General features: G+C 38.7%; 4 protein-coding genes across 15 annotated transcripts; 2 read left to right on the forward strand and 2 right to left on the reverse strand.

Annotated features, from left to right (window-relative positions):
- Positions 1-75: 75 nt before the first annotated feature.
- On the reverse strand, positions 76-9,250 carry LOC131319578 (protein SHORTAGE IN CHIASMATA 1). 11 transcript variants are annotated; one of them, XM_058349916.1, is made up of 9 exons: positions 9,130-9,229; positions 8,932-9,005; positions 6,073-6,132; positions 5,536-5,622; positions 5,321-5,398; positions 3,133-4,938; positions 1,232-2,857; positions 1,029-1,156; positions 195-949 (listed from the first exon to the last, which is right to left on the reverse strand). In XM_058349916.1, the coding sequence occupies exons 3-8, from the start codon at positions 6,076-6,078 to the stop codon at positions 1,061-1,063; spliced, it is 3,699 nt and encodes a 1,232-aa protein (XP_058205899.1). In that variant the 5' UTR covers positions 6,079-6,132; positions 8,932-9,005; positions 9,130-9,229; the 3' UTR covers positions 195-949; positions 1,029-1,060. The 11 variants fall into 11 exon arrangements, 10 of the variants coding, with proteins under 10 accessions (XP_058205899.1, XP_058205902.1, XP_058205898.1 ...); XR_009198000.1 differs by lacking the exons at positions 6,073-6,132; positions 8,932-9,005; positions 9,130-9,229 and adding exons at positions 76-94; positions 6,541-7,178 and having other exon boundaries at positions 866-949; XM_058349919.1 differs by lacking the exon at positions 8,932-9,005 and having other exon boundaries at positions 6,071-6,132; positions 9,130-9,181.
- A 1,774-nt stretch (positions 9,251-11,024) lies between these two features.
- Positions 11,025-15,023, forward strand: LOC131319581 (uncharacterized). 2 transcript variants are annotated; one of them, XM_058349925.1, is made up of 6 exons: positions 11,064-11,216; positions 11,303-11,509; positions 11,971-12,381; positions 12,925-13,778; positions 13,824-14,280; positions 14,727-15,023. In XM_058349925.1, the coding sequence occupies exons 2-6, from the start codon at positions 11,305-11,307 to the stop codon at positions 14,828-14,830; spliced, it is 2,031 nt and encodes a 676-aa protein (XP_058205908.1). In that variant the 5' UTR covers positions 11,064-11,216; positions 11,303-11,304; the 3' UTR covers positions 14,831-15,023. The 2 variants fall into 2 exon arrangements, with proteins under 2 accessions (XP_058205907.1, XP_058205908.1); XM_058349924.1 differs by having other exon boundaries at positions 11,025-11,216; positions 12,925-14,280.
- Positions 15,024-18,161: 3,138 nt separating this feature from the next.
- Positions 18,162-20,517, forward strand: LOC131319582 (pentatricopeptide repeat-containing protein At3g60050-like). Its single transcript, XM_058349926.1, has one exon. The coding sequence runs from the start codon at positions 18,699-18,701 to the stop codon at positions 20,160-20,162; it is 1,464 nt and encodes a 487-aa protein (XP_058205909.1). The 5' UTR covers positions 18,162-18,698; the 3' UTR covers positions 20,163-20,517.
- A 4,887-nt stretch (positions 20,518-25,404) lies between these two features.
- On the reverse strand, positions 25,405-26,806 carry LOC131319584 (heavy metal-associated isoprenylated plant protein 39). The gene is made up of 3 exons (XM_058349927.1): positions 26,338-26,806; positions 26,114-26,195; positions 25,405-25,934 (listed from the first exon to the last, which is right to left on the reverse strand). Exons 1-3 carry the CDS (start codon positions 26,344-26,346, stop codon positions 25,693-25,695), a joined length of 333 nt encoding a protein of 110 aa, XP_058205910.1. The 5' UTR covers positions 26,347-26,806; the 3' UTR covers positions 25,405-25,692.

Below are 26,806 nucleotides of genomic sequence, written 5' to 3' on the forward strand. Positions count from 1 at the left end.
ACAGGGCCTCTTTCACCAACTAGGTCATTTTGAACAACTGAGAGTTTGTAACAGAAATGTTTCTCGGCTGTTTGACATTGGCAGCACATTCCTTCTATTAATAAGCTCAAAGATTAGCAGCACGTTAGTCAAGAAAGGGATACTTTTTAAGAATATGCGAAGACTGTCAATTGCTCTAATGAACAAGTACAAAAATTTCACGTATAGAAGAGATGCATGGTGAACACTTGAAGCCCCAAATTCTATTGGAATTACCACGATAGATGTTTGCTAACCCAGGCAATTGATCAGTTCAACAGCACATGCTCATGTGGCAAACCGTGTCCTAAGAGTCTACAATACGAAAATCACGACTATCATGGCGAATTCCGACATTTTTGTGTAATATTGATGTATCGTGTATGGCTATAGGCCAATAGTGCTGCTGCAAACTTAATGAAATACAGGAAATATGGCTTCCGTTGGGAAGTATGCATTCAAGTTTGCAAAAAGGTCACTGTAGGTCAAACTATCTAAAAATGACAATTTTGATTGAAACTAGGTTTCTTTACTCACTCTGGATGTAAATTACTTATGCCAGTAACATGTAAATGGATTCGCATGTGGAAGAAATTCATGTAATAGACTGGCATAATATGTGATAGATGGAATTCACTTCAAGCATAGACACCAAGATAGAGATATGAGGTGCATGTTCCAAACTAAAACTGAGCTGGTGTTTATTATTCCATTTTCGGGTGTAGAAGTATGACTTTATCTACAACTAGTTTTTTTCCTCCTATAAACATTGAGAAGTCTCTTCTTTCTCCCAAATGAAAATTGCCTGTGACCCAAACCAGGGAGCAGATATCCAGATTGAGCTTACCAATAACCAAAGCGTATGTATGATGCACATGAAGGCTAGGTGCTCTCTCAGATTGGTAATCAATTGTTGAAGTTCCAGCACAAGCTGCATATAGAAACCACATTTAATTACGATCAGAGGTGATGAAGCCTCAATACAGTTGTAAATGATCCCAAATTTATACATGTAGTGCCGACACTTCCTGCTATGTCATGCTCAGTTGTAAAATCGTCTGTCCATGGTCTGAGCATCTTTATCGCTCCAGACCAGCTTACTCTGGCCTCCACCTCCACCCATTGAAAAGGATAGTATCTGCAGTTAATTAAGTGTTAGTTTCAATGGAATAATAATGCAATAACTTGATATACCAAATACTAGTTAACACACCCGTCTTGCTCTCTTGTCAAGTGGAGTCCATGATGGACCAAAAGATGCTGAAGTCTTCTCATTCTTGGATGAAGATGATGGTTGTGTAGGTCGCTTTTGCCTTTTCTGCTCAATGATTTTCCTGGTAGTGCTACCCCCTTGATACTTGTAAAAGTCAAGAATAGATGGACTTTTCCTCTTCGTAACCTTGGATACATTCCCAGAATATGCAAAACAAAGGGGCGACATGCCATGTGGAAGCGATTGCTGACGCGATCTACTCCTTTCCCTTATTCTGTTCAGAAACTCTATCGTCCAAGGTGATCCTTGATGTGGTTGAGCAGACTGAACGGCTTTTGATAATGGTGTTCCACCATGGCGTTGTATATCCTCCTCCTGAACTGACAGCGGGGGGAAATTTGTAGCAGTTCTTTGAATCGAGTGATCCTCTAAAAGCTTTTCTTGGTCCCTTAAAGAAGATTCATGTTTACTGAAATCTTCATCTGTATGTCTATCATATCCTTCCCTTAAACCCTGTCCATAATCTTTAACCAGAATATTGGAGTTGGAGCTAATCTCAGCCGCAGTGGGAAAAGTAGGATGGGAGCTTCTACTAAATGACAATCTTTTAGCAGTCCGAACATTCCCCAATGCACGACCTTTAGCTGTCTGAGACACCAAACACGAGAGATCCAATGAATTTGCAAAAGTAGATATGTCCTCAACAAGAGAAGAACTATCACGGATATCAATGACTTCACCTATTAAGTCCTCCCGCAGATTTGCCGAATCATTTTTGAGACGGAAATCCAGTTTGTTCATCAGGGCCATATCAATTGCATCTTGTGGACCAAAAATTTTATCATCCAAAGGCCAACTGGGTTTTTTTAGTTCATTTGATATCCCAGCCCCTCTTGAAGGTCCTGAACCCTGTTTCTGACTAAACACTTTACCACCAACAAAAGCACCAGGCTTTTCAATCTCGTCGAACATCTCCTCAACACTGGACATCCAAGTATCATGTGGGTTGGATACTCTGGAAGGATTCATGCCGCCATCAGGAAATTGTTTTAGCAGTTGAAAATCAAACAAGTTATCCACAGGTGTGTCAGTTTTGGGAGGACTCTCAATGTACTTTCGTTTCTTTCTAACAGAGTCAGTTTTCTCCCGACAAATTTCTGAGTCTGGAGCAGAGGACACAGAAGAGGAACAATCAGTCATTGCAGATCTAGAATCCTCACGCTCCCCATATTTGCACAAAGTACTGAATAAACTAACGCTTTCATCAGGAACATGATATTTCTGGATTGCACGAATCCTGTGCTCATGTGACCACTCAAGAAACTCACCAAGAATGCATACTGAGGACAGTATTGCATGAGCTGAGAGGGGATTAATTGAAGGAAATGTCGTAAGAAAATATTCTGCCAGGGTTTCTGATTCAGGCATTTTCGGACAAGTGTGTGTAGTTAACTTGGGGACACATCCAATGCAGCTCAATATAATTTCATCAGTCAATTCAGATGAGTATGAACAAAAGAGTTGCAGGTCAATTTTCAAGCTTGCTGCTGCAGCATACAGTTCATCTGATGATTCCATTACAGCGGCAAGGAAGCTGCTTTCACCCTCAAAGACCTGACAAAACAACTACGAATTGATATGGCGGTGAACAAGAAAAGGATCTCATGTCGCAGAAGCTCATGCAACGAGGAATGAACTGATACCACAAAGTACAACTGACATCAATGGGAGAGGTTTCCTCCACAGGAAAATGCAAGCATACCAAGTTTCTCAAACAAAATGCAAAGTTTCCAGAAATGGACAATATCTATGTTTCTAAAGTAGATATACTCCCTCACATAAAACAGTTTTGAAACACATCTTGAATAGCTTGAATCTTAACACTATAGGGCAAAAATTACCAGAATGCAGCTGCTGAAAGCAAAACTCAATGAGGTCAGAACATTGGCTGCAATATTTTCAATGCACAAGGCTAAGCATGAAGAAGACTCATCAGGAGCACTTGCTTTCTTTGCAATGTTTCTGCAATCATACCACACCAAGCAAATTGCAGCACTAACTATAACATCCACGGGCAGTTTTAAATCGCGCTCGACAACTTGTGCTCCTTGTTTCTCCATTGCTCGAATCTTTTGGTATGTGCTTCTCCTGGAAATAATCATCTCTTTATCAAAATTCTTGGTGTTAACTATGATGACTGTCGAAGAAACGTTCGTGGGAATTCTCTCCGGTTCCACAGCTGAAGTCAAACGTGGAACTGGTAAAGGCATGCTGAAAGCTCTTACTTCATCTCCAGCTCTTGAGGATCCTATATCACACTTCTCATCGTGGAAGTTATCAACGAGCTCCAATTCATTACCAGCCAACTTAATTTCATGCAACTTGAGATCCCGCTGCTGCAATTGCACTGCGGTGGCGGCACATGGTGCAGCTTGGTTAATACGTGAAACTTCAGGAAACACAGCATTCCTAGCAAATGCCTTGACTGCAGGTTTAGAACTTCTCCCTGCAGTAGCCCCCCGAGGATTTAATAAAAAATTTAGATCACTAAATGGCAGCACTGATTCAGCTAAAGTAGAACCTCCCTCCAGATTGATGCCAGATAAAACTTCTCCATCGCCATGTTTTTCACACCCATCATTTAAAAACTTACCTGAAGCAATGTCATTAAATGACTCAGTTACTGTGGGAACATGAGGGAGCAGTATATTTAGAGTTTCCTTGTTATCTTCTACCCGTGCTCCGTATAGTGTATCACCAGAGGAAACAAGATCAAATATCAGCATGCCATCATTCAGAGGTTCCACATCAGAATTGACACTGTAATCGTTTATCTCCACCACTTGTTTCCAACATAAGGAGTACTTCTCACAGTTGCTATAATCATCCTCCAAAAAATGCCAGTCCAAATATATGCCATCAGAAGTAGAATGATGTTGTGGCTTCAAACCAGCTAGCATTTTTTCCACAAACAAAAATTGCAACCTTATCTTTTCAGGATCGGAAAGAATAGGAATGGGCAATGATTTAAATGACTCATCCACCAGAGTGAGCTCATGACTAACAATCAATTCATTGAAACTCCCCAAGTTTGACTCCTCTACAAACATCTGTTCGCATGTTTCTGCTTCACAAACAGTTAAAGAGTTGGAAAAGACTTCTAGAAACTGGTAGGAGTCAGACTCGAGGAACTGGATTTCCTCAAAATTAACTTGGATCACACAGCAAAACGAATTATCATCTGGTATGCCTTGCTGAAATGCAGAGTTTCCTTCAATAAGTGGGATTTCAATGATGCTAATTACGTCCATTTCTAGAGGAAAGGTTGAGTATGATGGCATAGCTTCAAAGCACTGATTTGATAAACTATGACCTGCAAGATAATCTAAGATGTCAACGTCCCAAGAACCCAAAAGCTCCTGGGCATCAACCTTTACTTCTCTTTGCGGGCACACTTCTCTATTTTCAAGAAGAAGAAATCCCTCCTCCATATGTATGCCACTGGAAATTCCCAAACCAATCTCATCCACTTCCAAAACTGGGAACGTGCTATTATGGAGGTGAACTTGGTCCTGATCACAAGCAGCTTCTTCTAAAAGAAAATCCTTCTGCTCCATATGGTACTCGGGAGTAATATCATCAACTGAATAAAATGATTTTAGAATCTCAAAGGGCTGGCGAAGCATCAGCTTTGGGTCAAGTATGTCCTGCAAGAATGCCAAGAAAGGACAAAATTCGCTATCAAACTAACTCTTATGGAGCATAAGGGCATTGTACAGCTAGATACATAGACAGAGAGAAGATGGATAGATAGGCATAGTGCACAGAGTGAGAGAGAGCTGTCTGGCTACAAAGTGTTCCTAAATGAAACAACAATCATATCTGCAATATTGTGAAGTGTGGACTGTTTCGTCTATTGATGATGATGGGGAAAGAAAAGGCAATATTGACACTTTGACAGTAAGAAGGTAGAAACTTCATCACATCTGGTTTGCTCTTTTACCAGTCACAACAGCTGCGCCTAAGCAAAGATGTTGATTGCAAACATGGGTTTACATAACAGTTGGAAGATAAAAGGAATGTTCTAACTTTTACCAAATTCATATCAGCCTCCTCAACTTCAGCAAAAAGTTCAATCTTCTCTTCTTCAAAGAAGCAAGCATTTTCCTACAAGTGCCATTGTTAGAGAGTACATAAGAAACTTCGCAACACAGGACATGAATATAATAAAATAGTTATATGCCTAAGTGACATTTACAGAACCAAATTGTATCAAACACCTGCATTTAGTAGGAAATTCTTACCAAGGATAGATCCAACTCTGGCATTTCAAATTCAACAGCTTCAAAACCATTTTCTTCCATACGATTACAAAAGAAGTCATTCTTATCCTGCAATGACATTAACTAGACTTCAATAAAGAATTAAATAATCCATGCTTCCGATAACTAAATCCCCAAGGGAAGAAGATCTAATATTTGTCTGACTCTCTACTTCCTTTGCTTAGTAAAAAGCGCAGCTTCTTCCAGCAAGTTAATCCCATAAATAGCCTATAACAAACTTAAAAATCAAGGTCCTTCACTAAGTTACAAAGTAGCCATAGAATTCAATCTACAAGAATTCAATCGGTATTTCGCATGTGTGGGAGAGAGGAGCAGAAAACAAGAGCAGCCAATTCAAAACTCCGGTTGACCATGTTAACAAAATATAAAACCTACCAAAATGGTCGTATTCGTATTTGGTTAAGTAAAATCACATAATAAGCAAACTTTGTGTAAATTTTATTCACACACTGGAATGCAACATTGAATCTTCACGGAAAAATGAGATTAAACTTACACCTTCATCTTTAACCAAACCTCAACACTTCTACGAGAATGATTAGTTTCCAAACTTCACCGCTGAATCAACCAAAATCTCAATTAACAAAGATTGAAACGAAAGTTAAAACATCCTATATACTGTACTAACTGGTACTCACTACAAGTACTTCTCATAAATTAAGTCCTATAATCCTTTTATTTCCACAGTGAAACTACTTGCATGTTCTTCAACGAAATCGAATCACGGCTGAAGTGATGGAAAAAGAAACCGAAATTTATCACTGAAATGTTGATTAAACCGTACAATTTGAACATGCACGTGCGCCTACTTGATTGACTGTTCACTGTAGGATAAAAAGGAACCTAAATTCTGGCAAACAACAACTGATCAAGCTTTAAAAAAACAAATGCAGCAACTTATGAAAAAATCAACAACGAAATCAACGATTCAAATCAGTGGCAACGATGCAAATTAATGATTTGAACCTCGGCATTGCTTCGAAGACCGAAGTTCCTCTTCTGATCGAACCGAACATCTCCAGTTTCGACATCAATAGAACGAGGAACGACGTCAGAGAAGAACTTCGAGAGAGCGTCATCGATCGGGAGCGTATCGGCGTAGAGAGAGAGGATCGGGGCGGAGACGTCGTGGAAGCAGCGAAGGATTTCGGAGGTTGAGGGATCCGAAGGAGGAGGGAGGCGAGGCGGCGGGAGGCGGAGGAAGTCTCGGGTTTCGAGAGCTTGGAGTGCGGAGGAGGTGGAGTACTCGGCGCTGAGGAATCGAGTTCGCATTGGAGGCTGGAAGGGTGCGAGAGTTGGATTTTGGAGTGAGAGAGGAGAGGAGGTTTGAAAATTTTGGCTAACGGGTTTGTTTCGTGGAGGAATTGGCGCGTAGAAGCTATTTATAGAGGGATTTTTTTGTGCTCATTTGCTTCTTTTTTTTTCCTTCTTCTTCTTTGGGTTATTTTTTTACCAGAAATAAACTTGATTTATATATAAAATCAAAATACAAAGGACTGGAACTCCATCGTTTCGAATTCTTTTGGGTGATTTGAATGGGCCGTGGGGATGGAAGAGCATCTCCAATAAATTAGGCTCCTTTTGGACTAGTCTGGTTCAAATTAAAGGGAAAATGGCGGTCAAGGACGTGTTTTGGTAGGTATTAATTATCAAAACACGTCATGGGCCGTAATTTTCCCCAAATTAAAATACTTTTGAGTTTTGGGGCCTTTTTAAAAAAACAGTTTCTGATTTTTTTTGTTAATTTTGCATTATATTTGTTTGATTGTTTGTTTGTTTTGTCAGAATGAGATGAATTAAGAAACATAAAAATTAAAAAGGACAAAAAATAATTCACATTACCAATTCTATTTTAGTTTTACTTTTTCTTTTAACATTTTAAAAATCAATCCGCACTTTGTTTCATTTTTTGAGGCTTTTTTTTTTTTTTTACAGATACGAATGAGAAACACAGAATTGAGATCAGTGGTCTTGCTATTGTCAGTCCACTGGATTGACGACAAGCACACTAGAAGACAAGAAAAACACGTATTTCTGTGTATTTTTATACCCTTTAATACACATTCACACACTTAGAGCATCCACAATGTAATAATCAAAATCAAAAGGTTGCTAAAGTTAGCAATGTTTGCTCAAAAAAGTGTTCACATTGTAATAACCAAACTTAGCAACCTCTTAGCAACTCATCAAATTTTGACATTTGAATAACCAAACTTAACAACTTTTACCAATAACCAAAACTCAATAACCAAACCCAATAACCAAATTCAAAACTAAAAAATTAAAAACACCTCACATTAGAATCGTCTCATCGAGACGAATAATTTGGTGTGGTCGGGTGCGTGATTGGAACTCGTTTGCAATTGAACATAGGTGCATTGCGTATTGTGGGGGGTTTTTTATAGGGATACAAAAATAACCAATGTGAAGATCAAGTTTGTTAGGTTTGATTATGAACTAAATGGATAATCAAATACTGACGTGGCACATTTTGGTTATCGATTTTGATTATTCCCATTGCGGATGCTCTTACTATTGTGCTGATTTTAAAATTTTCCAAAAACAAAATATATAGTGCTTATTACAGTAGTTATTACCATTGGACTATAACTTCATTTGCTAAAAAAAAAAAACTTTAAGTTACTATAATATTCTAGTTAAGCAAAAAGTAACTGCTATTTCAAATAAAATCTTTAATATTCACCCTATAATGCATGTGCAAATTCTTGTTCGATCCATCGTTATCATTTATCGAAGATTTTTAAAATAGGGCGTTGAATAATCTCTGGAATACAGAGGGTACAACTGTTACATTCCAGTTAAAGAAACTAGCGCTTTACCCGTTTTATGCACGAGCTTGATTAACCTGCATGTGTGAGATTAACATGCACACTCAATAAATGTACATAGCATAATACGTAGTATGTGAATCCAAATCATACACGCATAATATATCAAACATAACATAATTGTGAAAGAAGAAAACACGGGGAGGTGTTACGTACACAAGGCTCTTTCACGATATGGGAGGATTCACGATTTTTGTGTTCTTTCACTTTTTTGTTTTGGGGACACCATTTACAGTCATGTGCCATAAATTGAGAGCACGCGTGATTTTTTAAATTAATAATACCAACCTTATATAGTAATTGCTAAGCGACCAGGAAACTAGCTCCTGTAGCCAATAGAAAAGTAGTGTGGTTCAGTATTATGATGATAATTGATTGAACGCAGCAACTTACTTGAATCAAAACCTTGGAAAAAAAATAGTACGAACAAATAAATAGATGATTGTGTGTGGATAATTCTAAAATGAAAAAAAAAAAAACCAATCTTAGCAATTGGTAATTGGTCCACCTAATTTTCGTGCCGAAAGGAGCCGAGCTTGAACCAATCTTTTGGCTTGATTAGTGACTTGCTTGAATCAAAACCTGGGGGGAAAAAATTATTACAAATCAAAAAATAGATGATTGTAAATAGTATATACGTATAAACAACATTAAGAAAATAAATGCGATTTGATTATAGGCAGATAATTATAAAATAGAGACCAACCTTTGAGCAAAGGAAATTCTGGTTGAACGTAGGGTGGAAGGAAGAGGATTTCAATTTGTAATCATGAAAAAGAGCTCATAGCAGTGCCCAAATCGGCTCTAGTATATATGAAGGGTTTTGGGTTTTACATGTGAAGGGTTTTTTGCTTTTGAGTCATTGGGCAACGTCTGGATAAAAAAAAGACAAAAGAAAGAACTCATGTGCAACGTGTACCATGGCCCATGGGAGTTTGGAAGTGGAAGTCGGCATGGGAGTTGGGATCGTGGGAGGGGTTTTTTCGTTTGGAGTATGGCTGGTTGGAACAAAGTGGGGCTTGTTTATTTTTTTATATAAAATAAGTTTAAAATTTAGGAATTTTGGATTGGGGAATTAGAGACTTTTGGAATTCAAACACACTTGCGATATTGATTAATTAATTAATAATTGATTGATGGATGGATGGATAAAGATTGTAGGTCGGTTAATTACGAGGGGTGCTGTGAAAAAAGTAAAAAATACATGGCAAAGATGTAGAGGTGTACTTAGTATGAATTGATTTGTATGGATAGATAAATAGAAATAGAAATAGTAGAAAGATAGAAAAACAAACATCCACAAACCAATCAATATCCATGAATCAACAATAACGAGATCCAAATACAGTATTAGACAAAATATTTTCAAAAGCGGAATCGACAAGCAAAACTAAACTACGATGAGATATTCTAAGGAGATCAAACGAGAAGAAAGCCCCGAGATGCCGTTAGAGTCCTTCCCTTGCCTGAAAAAAAAATTAGAATAAATCCTTCAGCTTAACAAGCTCACTGAAGCATGTATATTAGAATGTAGTTGAGATCAAAATAATTTTTCATATCAACATAATTTGGCATATGCGGTGCACAAGAAAATAATTGCAAATTAATCTCACGAACAATTTAACCAATAATGATCTCAATGGTGATTACCACATGATATCCAACAAACAATGGGGAACCACAACCAATACTAAATAGTACCAATATCTAACTGTTTATTATAATAAGGCCCCATTCCAGAACGGATAATAAGTACTTATTTTTTAAGAATGCAATTTCAAGCTAAAAAATAAAGGGCTTAATGAAATTTAAAAATATGCAATATGGATCTTGTTTGAAAGATCTCGATGAGATCTTTAATACGGTGCAAAAAAAATCAAAAAATTATTTTTCATTTAAATTATATTTGAATTTAAAAATGTGAAATAAGTACTTATTTTTTAAAAAGGTGTTCTGGAACGGAGCCTAAATGGTCAGAATTCATTCAAATTCATTTCCGAAAAAGTTAGACTTTTCCATAAAAGAGTTTTTTTAAAAATTTAGACTATCCAAACACATCTGAATGACCAACATTAATTACACAATACGATTGTGTGTAGCATATTTTATTTTTTACCGTATTTGAGAAAGATAGGTAGATTCCAAACGTCGGCAGTGGTTTATCTTTCTCTTTTTTTGAACGGGCAGCGGTTTATCCATTCCATTGATTTTTCTTCTCTCTTCAAAATATCTATAAAGCTTTCAATTGTGAGCGAGTATATCCCACGTGGTACCCATTCAATGCATTTGAGTGCCATTCGATGTGCTTTTGAAAGGTTCAAATTGAAACATTTTCTCTCCTTTCATCCCAATACGTTCTCTCTTCTTTTTTCTCTCAAAATCTGAGTCATTCAAAAACAAAATGAATGTTTCGGATGCGCGAGCGGGCATTATTTGATAGCCGCTTGGCACCGAAATTTTTTCCCTAAAGCATAAACCAATCACTGGTGCCACGAAGACACGTCCCTCAATGAACACGAGACACGCTTCCGTCGGCAAAAGACGTGTCGGTCATCCAACACGTGTCTCACTGACACCAACGCCCTTCTGTGCGATGCTGGCAAAAATCATCATGCAATTTAATACTCCACTAATCCATCGCTCTCTCTATTCCCTCTTCTCTATCTATTTAAAACAGAAATCCCCTCTACTCTGCATATCAATCCTCTCAATCTGCGACATTCTTCTAGTATAGAGAATCAAAACTCTACTACTCGCAAATCCCACGCCAGCAGGGTCTCCATTCCAACGAAGGTGAGATTTGATCCTCCGTTCAATTTCTGCATGTTTTTTTCTGTTTTAGCTACTTACGTACTTACAGAGTCTTGGATTTGTTTCAGTTATGGAAGGGGCAGAGGATAATCGTCAGGAGAAGACGTCGGTGTTCCAGAAGGCCAAGGCAAAGGCGAGGAAGATGAAGGATACGATTAAAATGAAAACTGGTCACGGCCAAGATCTTGATAATACCAATCAGAATGATCAGGGTCACGATGAGGAAGAAGATGAACAAATGGTGGAAGACTCGGAAGTGCATGACACCGTACCAAGTATAATGCTCTTAACTAGTTATATTATAGTAGCATATAAGTGGACTTTATGATTGGTTTATTGTAATTCCACTCTGTTTCGAAACAGAAAAACTCATTTTTAAAAAAAAAAGTTATTCTGGAGATATTTGTGTATGATTTTTGCCCATAATTGTTAAACAGATGTTTCCCTCCTTAAGATTTGAAATTGAAAAAAAAAAAAAAAAGGGATAAACAAAGATACAATTTTTAGAGTTTTCCCTTGTTATTTTGTTATTTTTATCTTTTGATTTCTGATGACTGATTACATCGAAAATTAATTCTCATCTTTTTGACCGTGTCTGCTGCTGTTTGTTTATTGATTTTGAAGTTCTGGAAACTGGCATTCTTTTTTGTTTCTAAAACATTGTAAATCAGTTTTGTTTATTAGTTGAGATAGTAGTAATTGACATACTGGCTCCATGACCTTGACTGTGTTGCAGAGTACGAGTCTCCGGCAGTTACGAGCACCGTGGCAGGGCAGAAGAAGCCCGATGACAAGTTGGGAAAACCAGCAACGGCGGCGGAGGATCAATACGGTTCCAAATACACAGACGCACAAACAAGGCCATCTTCGCAGTGGCCGGACGAGAACACAGACAACCGTGGGGTGGATACTGCAAGGCCAACCGGCATGGGGGCGGCCGGCGTGCAGGTGCCGAAGAACAGAGACGGCTTGTTTTCGTCTTCCGGAGCTCTCGGAGCCCCGGGCTCTGAATCCGCTGGGAATTTTGTGCATGGGGATGGTGGTCACATGGGGGATCCGAAGATCAGCTCGGAAACACCAGCTGCAATGGAGGAGGATCCTTACAAGCCCGATTATCAGAGCAAAGTCGCCGATCCAACTGGCGCTGGTAAGGCCACAACTCATGGCTTCAGTATTTCGTTTATGGTGCAACAATTTCGTATATGGTACAGAAGATTTGAACTCGTGTTCTGTTTCTGTATTGAAAAGAGATATACCATGTAAATGTCCCAGGTTACCTTCAACCTTTAGCTTAGTTTGTACAGATTCTCCCACTGCAATGAAACATAACATCATGTTCGATTTGGGTTTTGAAGGAAGTTTTTGAAAGTAATGAGTGAGGAGAGATAGATAGAAAAAATTTATGAAAACCGTGCCCATAAATTTTAAGATCGCAATACGAATCAGGCAAATTTTGTTACATAGTTTAAGTTTGTAGGATCTGATGTAAACTATGGTAGCATCGACCCTTTCATTTACTCTTTCCTGCTTCAAAGACGCTCATTTCTGTGAATCATATACTCAAAAACTCTGCCCCAATTTTGTACCATTGGATTTGATGTGAAGTTTCATGTATGATTTCGGTTTTCATTGTTTTACTCTCTTTCATACAACATCAAGTATGGACTGAAATCAGTGTTATTCCTAACAGGTGGTGAGGAAGCAGGGATTAATTCAATTATGAAGTCTTTCAACAAATTGAACGTCGACGATGGCGAACCAGAATCGAAACCAATCTCCGAACGGGCACCCGAAACGTACACAGAAAGCCAAGATCACTTCTCACAAGAACCTATTCTACCCACTTCCACCATCAACCCCGACGATCCAGGGTCAATCTCGAAAAGCTTTGATGGTGATAAACCTGAAGACGCACCACTCGACAACGTTACCAATCTATCATCAAACCAAAGCAGCTACGCCCAGAAGATCCCATATGCCGATAAGGCAATTGCAGCTAAGAATGTGGTCGCTTCGAAGCTGGGATACGGCAGTACCGAAGATCCCACTACATCACCGAAAGCTACTCAAGGAGGAGAAGAGATTGGAAAACCGGGGATGACGACAGATTATGGACAAAAAATTGTTGCCCCGGAGTCTTTCAATAAAGTGAACGCCGACGACGGCGAACCAGAATCGAAACCAATCTCCGAACGGGCACCCGAAACGTACACAGAAAGCCAAGATCACTTCTCACCAGAACCGATTCCACCCACTTCCACCATCAACCCCGACGATCCAGGGTCAATCTCGAAAAGCTTTGATGGTGATAAACCCGAAGACACACCACTCGACAACGTTACCAACCCACCATCAAACCAAAGCAGCTACCCCGAGAAGATCTCGTATGCCACTTCTGCAATAACTGATACGGCAATTGCAGCTAAGAATGTGGTCGCTTCGAAGCTGGGATACGGCAGTACCGAAGATCCCACTGCATCACCCAAAGCTACTCAAGGAGGAGAAGAGATTGGAAAACCGGGGACGACAACCGTGTATGAGAAGGTTTCCAACGCTGGGAGTTCAGTGGTGACACCCTTGTACGGGAAGGTTTCCAATGTTGGGAGTTCAGTGGTGTCGAAGGTGCGTGGAACGGGTACGAAGCAGGATCAAGGGGTTGAAGGGCAGGATCAAGGAGATGAAGGGCAGGATCAAGGGGTGAAGGGGTATCTGGCTGAGAAGCTGAGGCCGAGCGATGATGATAAGGCGCTTTCCGAAGTGATATCGGATACTTTGCATAACCGAAAACAAGAAGTAGATGGGGAGGAGGAGGGGGAGAATCAGAAGCCAGCGGTGGGGACTGTGACGGAGTCAGAGGAAGTGAGGGAGCGATTGGGAAGCGACGAGGGTAATAGGGGGATGACGGAAACTGAATCCAAGGCTGCTGCTAATGCGAGTCCTACTGGGAAAGGCATGGTGGAAAGTGTTAAAGGTACGGTTACTTCCTGGTTTTCAAGGGGTGGAGATCAAAAGCAGACTTCTGAAGCATCACCAGGCACTATACCAGGTAAATTATCACTTGCTCCTGGGTTTTATACTTTTGGTCCTGCGTAGGAACTACCCGTGATAGCAAACTTGCAAAATGAATCTTTTTCAAATATCACAACTCGTAAGGAAGAATCGTGGGAGAGTATTGGGACCTTTTGGGGACTTAATCCATTTGCTGCAATTTTCATACACACGAATTAGAAGTCTTTTTTTCGGTTTTGATGCAATGCCATCTCCGAATCCATTTGCTGCAATTTTCGTACACGAATTAGAAGTCTCTTTTCGGTTTTGATGCAATGCCATCTCCGAGTCCTGTTTCTATTGTAGTAAAATGTGTTGTTGATTTGGTAAAGATGGAATCGGTTAAGGGCTAATCATACAGTAATTTCTGCATATTTTGAAGAGTCGTTAGTCCATTACAAATCTACGATATTGACGACTGTCTATTGTCGTTTATGTTCGCAGAGGAAGAACGATTATCGAGTTCAACCGGTGAAGAAGCCGTCGGTCATGGCCAAATCGGTGTTGGAGAACCAGGAGAGGGGAGACTCCAGGAATCAGGCAAATAATTTATAAGCCAAGCCAAGCTGTTAAAAGTCCCTCCTTGTGTTTTTTGTTTTTGTGTTGTCTGTCTGTCTGTTGTGTGTAATCTTGATGAATGTTGTGCAAGTGAATTGTCATTTTGGTGTGTTGCGATGTACCTATGACTTCGAATAATTTGGTTGGATAAATAAATTGGTCTATTTTGTTCAAACAAGCAAATGTGTTGCATTTTTAATTTGTAGAAAAGTGAGAAAACACTGCCATTGTGTTAATTCAAATGGATTCAAGACTGCAAATTTTCCAAGATCAAGCCCTTGCCCATTCTCTTCGTCCACCTCTCCGATTTGATTTGCATAAAATTGCTAAATTCATTTCAGATCTGTGAGGTTGATAAAGGAAGAGAGCCCCCTGCGCTCACAAAGAGACGTTGCAAAGCAAAGGAGGGCGCACCCTTTGGATTGAGTGGTCCATTGAACACTTTAAAATATACTATTTTTTTAGGGAAATGATTTTGTCACTCTCTTTTTTGTTAACGACACTCCCCTGCAAGTGTATTTTTGCACCAAAAATACATTTGCAAAGAAATGTGACGTTAATAAAAAAAGGATTGGCAAAATCAAAAGCCTTTTTTTAACTTGGTAATCGTAAGTTTGTCTTAGGGTTCATTGATTTTTTTTTTTGACATGAGGGTTCATTGATTCAGGTAATGTAGAAATCAAACATCTAATACGTTAGCTCATAAAAAGTGCATAATCATAACAACGAAGTTTTTAAAAAGAGAGAGAAAAAGAATGATCTATTAGCATCGATATCATGTGCTCTGGCATTTTTCTGAAGGACAGTCAACTTAACACCTCTAAAAGGAAGAGAACATGTCCCAAAAAAATTTCATGCCAACCTATCAGTCACAATTACTCTTTTCTGAATATTAGTATACCTGTGTGTCAATAATCTTTCTTGGCTCAAATTGTAAACTTTCGTCAAGAACAATTATAAAATTTCATGTGTTTATATGTTTTCGAATCACACTATTCGTACTAGTATATGAAATTTTGTATATATACTACTGGTTATTCTTTTTTATTGACAAAATATAATTTTATTAAACTCGATAGGGATACAATACATCGATTATCTAAGGAAAGATTGGATGAAATACCAAAAGGGCAAAGCCCATACATCTAATGAACCAAGCCCGATAAAAAAACACCTCATGGGCCAAGCCCAGATAGGGCCAAAGCCCAAGCCTAGAAACACTTGAGAAACCAAACTCTAACACAGCACACCCTACCACCGCAACTAAGCCGCCGCGCTCCCCCAGCGGAAATCACCATCACCGACAGCACCTCCAAAACTCTTCCACAACCACCCATGAACCGCAAAAAGCCACCTCCAGAAGTTAATAGAGCTAGTAAAATTGAGTTAATTCTTGAGTACCCTATTAGAAATTTCTGCAGCTAGCTGCCGCTATCGCAAAGTGAGGGTTCCCTTGCTACTGGATCTGAATATTACTACAGTATTTGCAAAGCTAAAGATCGAAAAACGGAAGTTGGGTCAAAATTCTGCTACTCCATTTGATACTACTCCACTTTGTTTCAATTTGAACCAATCTCTTTTAATTTTTAGACATTCTAATCCTCTGTCTTCAGAAGATCAACTAGCAAATATTAGCATTAGCATTAGCATTCTTATGCTAATACGACTGCTAAAACGTAGCCGAAAATGATCACTGTGAGGCGTGAGAGATGCATGCGACAATGCATGTACCGACACAACTATCACTAACCATTCGTTTTATCAAAAAAACTGACTTTTTTTGAGATTTTTTTTTGTGTGGATATTTTCCAAAATATTACTCCTTCCGTCCCTAAATAAGTTTTTGGCGCACAAAACTAAGCCTTACAAAATATGCATGCTTTTCATTAAAAAAATTAAATTTTTTTTCACAATTTAATAGAACTCATTGCTATTTATTGATTTGTGAAAAAAAATTAATTTTTTTAACGAAACAAATGTATTTTTTTGAAGGCCTAGGTTTGCGCATCGAACACTTGTTTAGGGGAGTAATATTTTGGAAAATATAAAAAAAAAAATATCTCAGACGTTGTATGTGGCCCATTTACCAAACACCTTGTTTCATTTTTAACTTATTACGAGTAGCATACTTCAGACGTTGATTTTGAAATTAGGTTTATCAAATATTAATAAAAATTTATTTGAATCATATGTTTTTTTTTTTTTGCAATAGACAGTCAAAAATTGGCCATTCACTACTTTTAAATAAACATTACAAGTTCAAAGCATTATAAATATATGCTCGGTCTAATTTTTTACAAGAATAACTCACTCATCAATACTTCTAAAATGAAGAAGAGCTTAAATTACGCAAACCAAGATCTTGTAGTTCAGACCTGTGGTGCACATTGTATTGCGGCATTGGAGTTATTCACTTGGACAATCAATAGTTCACTGATAAGAATGTTTCAAGGAATCTAAACCATCAAGTGCAGAAACTGGCGGTCGGATGTCGGCATGGCGCATTATAGGATTTGGGTCCTAATGTTATGTTTGGATTGGTGTTTAAAATTTTTTTTGAAAAATAATAGGGGTAATAAGTGGAGAGAGATAAAAAGAGAAATGTTGAAAGTAAAAAAAATCTAAGGCCATCCATAGTGTTATAATCAAATGCCAATTGTTTTTAAAGTTAACAATGTTGGTGCAAAAGATTGTTCACAATGGTATAATCAAACTTAGCAACATCCTTAGAAATAATCAAACTTTAGGCTTTGGATAATCAAAACTAGCAACCTTTTTCAATAATCAAAATTTGTGGATCCTACACCACATATGTTAACTAGTTCCAAAATTTGTATACACGTGTTTCAACTAATATTTTCTTCTTCTCTTCTTCGCCTACTCTTTTTTTTTGATTAAAAAAATAAAATTGAAGAATAAAAATTTTATGTAGCCAAGCTTTTTCGCCTACTTTATATCTTTTTCATTTCGCCAACAAACTATTTCTCTTTTTTTCCTCCAAAAGTGAAACTCATATCTCTCGATCATTTACAATTCAACACATCGTCGTTGGATTAAGGTGTTTCACTATTCTTTCCTGTTTCTAACCCCCCTCCAAAAAAAAGAAAAAAAAAAGGAAAAATCATAATATAAGAGAAGAAAATCACCGATTTTTTTTCAAAATTAAGATAAGGAATCGATATATTTTAACCCATAAAAAACGTAAATGGAGGGAAGTGAATAACGAGAAACAGAGGGAGAGAGAGTGTGAAATTATAATGGACCCCATATTTTGATTATAAACTAAAAATAAGTAAATAATCAAAAGCTGATGTGTCAACTACATGAGACACAGTTATACAATCTTGATTCGTTTGTTTCGGCCCCACTCTCTTCTTCCTCATACGATTATAACTCAGCTTGTCGCTCACAAACACCTTGAGTAACCTGGGCACAGAACTCCGGCGCCGCCGCCCCAAAACCACTCAATAACCAGGTACGCCCCTTCAATCAACAAAACCCTTGCCGATAAAAAAAAAAATTCACCAAAACCTAATCGCCCCCTTCTGTGCTCAACTCTAAAAAACCCTAGTTTCTAGTGAGTCACATCGTTTGTCGTGTGAGTAGAGTTGATTCAAGCTGTTCAATTAGTTAAACACATCTTCATCTTCAAATGAATGCTCGCCACAGTATTATGTCTTTTTGTGTTTTGAGCTTTTAATGGGTGTCTCTCTATTTGTTCAACGGCAAAAGTCGAACCTTTCAGACCCCTTTGCGTCTGGGCATCGAATAAGTCGGTTGGTGGGTTTCTTGGTTTTTGTGGAGACTGTAAGTATACAGACATAATGGGTGTTTCCCATTTCTTCATTTGCTCGCGCAATGTACTCGATAGCTGCACGCGGTCAGTGGTTGGTTCAGTGTCTTTCTTGTTTCTCTGGCGTTGCCCGCTCATTCTGCAGCCGTACGTATTTTGGGGACGGTGTCGATGATGGGTTTATGAGCGTAGAGGGGTTGTTGAATGGAGATTGGAAGAGTCAGGAAATAGATTTTCCAGATGCAAAACCTGAATCAGAAAATAGTCGTGGAGGGCATTCATGGGAGAATTTCAATGGAAGGAGGAGTTTTTTTGGTAATGTGAGAGGTGATGCTGAGAAAGTTCTTGTAATTCTTCAGCAAGAAGGTCCCGGGTATGATGCGAAAGCAGCTTTAAATGATTTGCAGATAAGAGTGTCAGGCTTACTCGTAAGAGAAGTTCTTTTAGGGATATTGAGAACTATTAATTGCGCGAATAAGACCCGTTGTGCGAAATTGGCTTACAAGTTCTTTGTGTGGTCTGGTCAACAAGAGAATTACAGGCACACAGCAAATTCATACCACTTGATCATGAAGATCTTTGCAGATGCAGAGGAATTTAAAGCAATGTGGAGGCTGGTTGATGAGATGATTGAGAAAGGATATCCCACCACTGCTCGTACATTTAACATATTGATATGTACATGCGGAGAGGCAGGCCTAGCCAAGAGAGTTGTAGAGAGGTTCATCAAATCGAAGACATTTAACTATAGGCCATTCAAGCATTCGTTCAATGCTATTCTACATTCCCTTCTTGTAGTAAGCCAGTACAAGTTAATTGAGTGGGTATATCAGCAGATGTTGATTGAATGTCATTCCCCTGATATTTTAACTTACAATATCCTAATGTGCGCAAAATTCAGGCTGGGGAAGCTAGATCAGTTTCATAGATTGTTAGATGAAATGGGTAGAAGTGGTTTCTCTCCAGATTTCCATACCTTTAACATCCTTCTCCATGTTCTTGGAAAAGGGGACAAGCCGCTGGCGGCACTTAATCTTTTGAACCACATGAAAGAAGTAGGCTGTGATCCGAGTGTTCTTCACTTTACAACTTTGATAGATGGGCTCAGTCGAGCCGGAAACTTGGATGCCTGTAACTATTTTTTTGATGAGATGAATAAGCATGGATGCATGCCTGATGTGGTTTGTTACACTGTCATGATCACGGGATATATTGTGGCAGGAGAACTTGAGAAGGCTGAAGAATTGTTTGATGAAATGATCACAAGGGGACAGTTGCCAAACGTATTTACATACAATTCCATGATCCGTGGGCTTTGTATGGCGGGAAGGTTTGACAAGGCATGCTTGATGCTCAAAGAGATGGAGTTCAGGGGTTGTAATCCGAATTTCCTTTTGTATAGTACTCTAGTTAGTAACCTGCGTAATGCTGGAAAGCTTTCTGAAGCTCATGAAGTAATTAGACATATGGTAGAGAAGGGGCAGTACATCCACCTGGTTTCGAAGATCAAGGGATACAGGAGATGCTGAAGTGGTAGGTTATGTGTGGTGACAGTAATTCATTTGTAACTTTATGGAGACTTCTTGATCCAGCTCAGTTGACATCGTTGGCGCATTGCTCATTGCAGATGTCATGTAAGTTACAATTTTGCGTCCCTGTTTTTCATTATCCTTACAATTCTCCCCATAATATGCTCAAATTCTCTTGAAGGTCCACACCTTATTACAAATAGAACTAGATTTTTTGTTTTTTACCCGGGTTTCCTGTATCCTTGATATAATTTTCTCCTTTCAAAGGAAGAGGTTTCAGAATTAGGGCTGTAGTAACCTTTCTTGCATGAAAATCTTTAATTTTGTTGGTAGAAATAATTATATCTTTGTTCTTGCTTTTGCTTTGAACTGAGCTTTTCTCAAATGGAGTCTGTCATACAGTGGTTCTCTTATATATAACCTGGGGTTTCGTTCATAATTTGGAACATACTTGAAACTCAACCGCAAGGTGGAGGTGGAAGTTCTTTTGCGAGAGTGATAGCCATAGCCTTGGTGAGATATATGACTGAGAAGCGACCAAAATTACAAAAGTTGTGGTATGCTTGTACTCGCTAAGTTTTGGGGATCAGATGACAGAAGGTGGTGTGATTTGTGAACTGAGACAGCAAATACTGAATAATGAATCCGATTTGATGAAAAAGAGAAGGGAAAGTTCCTTTTAGTGCAAACTTCAATTTGACCCCTTGTGCTTTTGATCATGGGTGAATTGCCCCCCTGACCTCATGAACTCGTGTATACATGTATACGCACGCTTCTAGGTGTGGTGTTTAGTCAGAGAGAGATGGTTGTTGGAGTCCAAGTTTTCGACTAGTTGTGCGTACAATGCTCATACATGTCCATGTGGCTGTGCTACTTTGCATGTGTAGTTGTATATGTGTTTCTTTGATCTCTACTATCTTACTATTTATTTTTTATTCACATCACGCTTCTTTCAGCAGGTTCAGGTAAACTAGTGTTTCTGTAACAAATCCATTTTCCCTGCCTTATGATCTATTAAGAATAGGAAAGAAATGGTGGTAACCTAAGGTTATGGTTTGAGTTAAGTTGGAAGATGAAGATAAGGATAAGTATAAAAAAGTATTTTGTGCATCGGGTTTTTGTTTCACACTCTCAACCCAAGAGAGTGTGGTTAAAATTCTGTCATCTTGAATGGAAAACGTAATTGTGCAGTTCACAAAGCACAAGAAGGTTATGTGGTGATAATCAAACGTGAGGGTTACAATATGCTCATGACCCAAAGCCCTGGGGATCACACTGAAGTTTGCCCGCCCTTGTATATTAGTTTAGCCAAAATCTTGTTTGAGTCAGGCACATCCAGAGTGAGTGAGTCATTGATGGCCAAATTAAGAAAAGTTGTTTAGCATCGTTTCTGTGCTGCTGAAACTACCGAACATCATACCCGATGGAGCTTTGGATTTTATCTTTGCTTCCATCCTTTTGTGTGGCAACTTCAATAATTTCTTGTAGAACTTGGTTAGTTGACTATTGGGCTATCTAGTTAGGTGCACTGGGATGTAATAGGATTCCACGACCCAGTCCATGTACCATAGAATCAGAGATGTTTCTGAAATATAGTCCCGGACGCATGCTAAGTTTTATCTACCTTGAGTGTCGACTTCAATTGGAAAATCCTGTCAAAATGGTGCTGTAAAACCCAATGTAGTTTTCTTATCACACTAGTATACCATCAGTTTTTTCTTTTCTAATATACCTTTTTACCCTTTCAGAATCATTTTAGAGCATATCTGTTCTCCCTGCCCCGAATCCAAATGGAAAAAGGTTGTCTCCCTCTGTTGGACGTCACCTCTGTTGGGCATGTGTGTCCCTCCGTTTGCTTTCTTCAAGCTACAATCCTGTATATGCTGCTTATTTGATCGCCACGTGAAGACTAACTTATGCTTTAACAAGAAAGGAGTCTTGGATCTAGGGACAAGGGAGAGTATTGAGTCTATTGACTGCTAGTTGGACTTGGCATGTACAAACTGAAACAAATAAGTGAGTTTTCGGAATCCCTGTAGAATCTAACTGTGGATTGACGTCAATTTATTAGGTCCTTAAAGAGAAAAACCTGTTGCCAACCATTTACTTCCTATTGCTATCATCGTTTTTGCCCCCATAAAAAAATGATATCCAATCTAGCTCCCTCATTGTACTTTTTTACTGCTGAAACTGAATGGAATTAGAAAGTATACTTCACCTGAGTTTCTCTTGGCATTAGGTCTTTGGTCTTCTGGTCTTATTTTGGTACTTAAGAGTATTGCTCAAGCGTTGCTAAATGGTGAGATATGCCATTTGTTAGATTGATTCATCCAGACTTACCTGTTGTGGAAGTATAAAGGTTTTCGGAGATGAACTATATAATCCATGTGGCAGAACCTTGTGAAGTACAATAAGGTTCTCTCAAGAATATCGGGGGTCGGTAGAGGATCGGATATTTCTCTCTCTTAAGTGTCCCTTATTATTTTTTCTAACCAAGTTATAAAGGTCCGATTCCAGTATGGAGTGTGGGCGAATGTTTTGTTGTTTGGCTGTCCTGAACACAGGTGTAATGTGTAGTCTACAGACTCAGGTGCTGACTTACAGATTAGTTTTGACCTGTGTTATGTTTCAACTTGTCCCCCTTCATATTCAGTTTCGATGGTAAAACAGGTTGAAGAGTAGAATTCTTGAATTGTGGTTAGTCGTTTATTTCTTCGTCTCTGCTATACTGGTTGTATATAATTCAGCTTTGGATTTGTATGGGATTCCAATGGTTTAAAAAAGGGATCACCACTTGAACAAGGTCTGTGTTGCGATGTGTTTCTTCTATGTTCAGTTGTGGTGGTAAAAAGTGATATTGGAAATGGTTCAATTGTCACCCTTCTCAAAAGGATTCAAGAATCAAGGTGATGCATATCATATTGCATTGGCAACGTTGTCTCAATTCGACAATGATAATGCTTAAGTTTTGGTACATTTCATGGGAATAAACATCGACAATACAATCCTGAGTATGGCCATAATGCTATTTATGCTGTGAATTGGTTACTGGGCTTGGGTTGCAGTTTTGACTGTCGTAAAATGGTAGATAATGTATGTACTATCTGTGTACGGTGTAGTTTTTCAGTGTTCCATGTCTTTGGTCAGTTGGTGTAGTTTTCCAGTGTTCTATATCGTTGGTAAGGGTTTGGATATTCTTCAGTAACTGTCCCGGACGATGCAACTATTTCTCGCATTGCTGGAGATTCAGACCGGTAAGAGTTTTCCGTGGGACTCGACCCGCAAATCTTAGCTCCAATAATTATCCGGTACTTGGTATTAAGCTAGTTTGCATTTTATTGCTTTCCACCTGGACATACAATTCAAAGCCGTGTCATTTTGTAAATATAGAAGGATCGCACTCTTTGTTCTCTCTCTCTATCTTTTTTTTCTTTTTCTCTGAACATCGGGAAATTTCATTCATAAAGTCAAATGGCATTTATTAAAGCGATTTCATCACATCCGTATGGTAAGAATAACAACCATCTACATTTAGACGCGAGTATATTAGGCTAAAAGCATAATAGATCCCAAAATACAATTCGGGAACAGTGCTGGTCAAGTAAGAGGAGTTATGCCTCAACAAATGGGTACCCCAAATCTAGGAAAATGAACAGAGATGAAATCCATCACGACAAGAAAGAAAACAACCCTTGGGCGTTGCAGAAGTTCCGTAAAGGAGAAGAACACTCCACAAAAAGGGGAGAGAGGATAAGGATAACAAGATAAAATGAAAAACCCCTATTGGGTCTTCATTGTTGTCGAGCATCGGTCTCGGTAGATATCGTGCTCTGCCATATAAATCGACTTCACAGTTGTTAGACAAGACTGGTCGGACAAACCTTGTAGTCGGGGAGAGAGAGAGAGATTAATGGGACAAAGGAAGGGAAGAATGGTGGAGAAGTGAGGGGAGGGGTGAAGGAGCCGCAACCCCTTCCCTCAAGTTGAAACGGCTCCTCCACCCCTCCCCTCAAGTTGAAACCTTGATTTCTTGATAAGTGGAGAGAGAGAGAGAGAGAGTCTATTCTTATTCGCGTAATTTATTATAGGTGAATGTGAAAATCAATACCCAAGAATTTGTTGCACTTTGCTTGATCCTTTCCTTTTTTTTTTTTGAAATATCATTTTTGCACTTTGCTTGTTCCTTTCCTTTTTTGTGGTGAAACAGAAGGACTTTTTAATTTGCAGTGCATGTGCTAAAAAAATGGCCCCTTTTATTAGCCTTGAAGTATCAAGGGCTGCAAAAACTCCGCAAAGGCGTGTGCATAAGAGATTCATTGCAGTTTGGCTTGGGATTGTGAAGGGCAATTTAGTCCTTTCAAGCTCATCTTTTGGTACCCCTCGAGTCCTTGATTGAAGTTTGACACAGATGGTTGAGTGTTCAAAAATGCAAACTGGGTCAGATTCAATGCATCTGAGGACCAAAAATCTGATGCAGGTTCTACCTGATCAAGAGAGTGTCTTTTTAACCGATGTTCACGGAGCTGTTCAATCTTGCGCGTCCATTTCAGTTTTGGAAGGTCCAGATTTTAATAAAAAAATTTCCGAAAAAAGTTAATCACAATCAATTATTACCGATCATAATTGATTTTCAATCCGAATCGTCCCAAAATACTTTGAACGGTCGCGATTGAGCACCGTAACTTCTTGTTTACGGAACTGCAGTAAAGAAGATTAGCTCCCTGATCAAACAAGGTAGATGTATACTTTTATATACACAGATGTGCCTCTATTATTCGTCAATTGGTGCACGCTCAAGTTCAACCTCATGCAAATTTGACCCAAAAAGAATGTTCTATACAGCTGCATGCGTAAAATCCCACCAGATGAAACAAATATTTAAACATGCACATCCACATCAGGAAGGAGTCATCTTCAAGCAATCAATCTCTCTCTCTCTCTCTCTCTCTCTGAGATGAAGGATTATTCGATGATTCAGCAGTACTTGTTCGTATCTAAAATGCCCTCTCTCTGGTGGAGAAATTGTTATCCCTTTGGACTCCGATTAGCATGCCCATTACTGGGAAAACGACTTGTCAGCAAATGAAAAAAGAAACCCATCCCAACCCGAAAGTATTTCCCTTTTTTTCAAACTTTTGCTCCACAGGAGTACAAAGCCGGCAATCTGCCCCTCACACCCTCCGTACCGGAAATTTGATGTTCCGGTGCATTTTTAGTCGGAACTTTTAAATGAATACAAAAATTTTAACTTGATCAACGGCCGAAAATGCATATGAATAGAGGAATTTAGATACAACGGACTTGAGCTCAGCTATCATCTCAAATTAAAACATCTGCATAGTAATTTACTCAAAAGACCCAAAATCACCTCCCCAGGAAAAATTACAGTAGCAAAATCTCTGCTCAATTTTCCTCTTTTTCTTTCTTGTTTTTTTTTTTGGAAAATTTCCCCGCGGAGATTTATTCCAATGGGGTAGTAGAAGTGGGAAACGATGGTAACTGGGGGAATTTGTTGGATTACAGCTTTTTATTATTTCTTGTCCTCTTTCTTGCCTTCTTCTTTCTTCTCCTCTTTCTTGCCCTCTTCTTTCTTGCCCTCATCCTTCTTGCCTTCTTCCTTCTTTTCTTCCTTCTTCTCTTCTTTTGCAGGGCCAATCGAGATTATATCCACCTTTCCGACTTTCTTCATTTTCTTCACCACCGCCACCGGGTCCATCTCTCCGATTACTGTTAACTTCTGATCCTTGAGATCAGCCGCAATCGAATCAACCCCTGCGGATCCAACACATACCCAGTTCAAGAGAGAGAGAGAGAGAGAGACTTTTGGGAATACAAAAGGAAAAAGGACAAACAGAGCATTAGGCTAAAATTGTCCTGTTTTATAATAAAAAAGGAAACTTTTAAGGGAATTTAAAATAAATAATATCTTGGGTCTGTATGAAAAGGAGTACCATAGATATCGGCGGCGGCTTCTATTGCTTTCTGCTTCGTCTTGTCGTCGGCCATAGTCATGACCTTCAACACCACCTTCTTCTGGAAGTACAATTTTCCCAACAAAAACAAAAAAAAAAGAAGAAGAGGAAGAATAAAACTCAGAGATTGGATCTGATTTTAGTTCTAGAAAACAGAAATAGACATCCATAACTATCTCATGAATCGAAAGAAGTTTGATTACCTGAGCCATTTGAAGAGGTACGAATTTTTTAGGAGGAGGAAAAATGAACGAAGCTGAGATGGAGAAATTGTAGTTGGGTAATACGTCGCTTTTATAAGGGCGAGATGAGATGTAATAAAAGGCTCTTTGGGTTTTGAGGGTATTTATAAACGCAAGCAAAACAGCTGATGAGTAACAGAGTTTAAATAAATACAAAATCTAGTCAAGATTACATCTTTATGACGGTACCAAGAGACTTAAAGGGTAGTATTAATCAGAAGCCAAGAAATAGATAGAACAAAAAACAGAGTTGATATGATGTTTTGTCCCGGCTTTTATTGGAGTCTCGCTAGAGAACGACGGAATTATCTACCAAAAATTAATTAAGAGGGGCATATAAATCAGACACTTATTAGATTCTAAAAAAAGAAAAGAAAGGACGTATATGTTTCAACTTAGCTTAAAAGACTACATGGCAAGGGACACCGGG

This window comes from Rhododendron vialii, chromosome 3a (genome assembly GCF_030253575.1).
Source record: "Rhododendron vialii isolate Sample 1 chromosome 3a, ASM3025357v1".
Taxonomy (NCBI): Eukaryota; Viridiplantae; Streptophyta; class Magnoliopsida; order Ericales; family Ericaceae; genus Rhododendron; species Rhododendron vialii.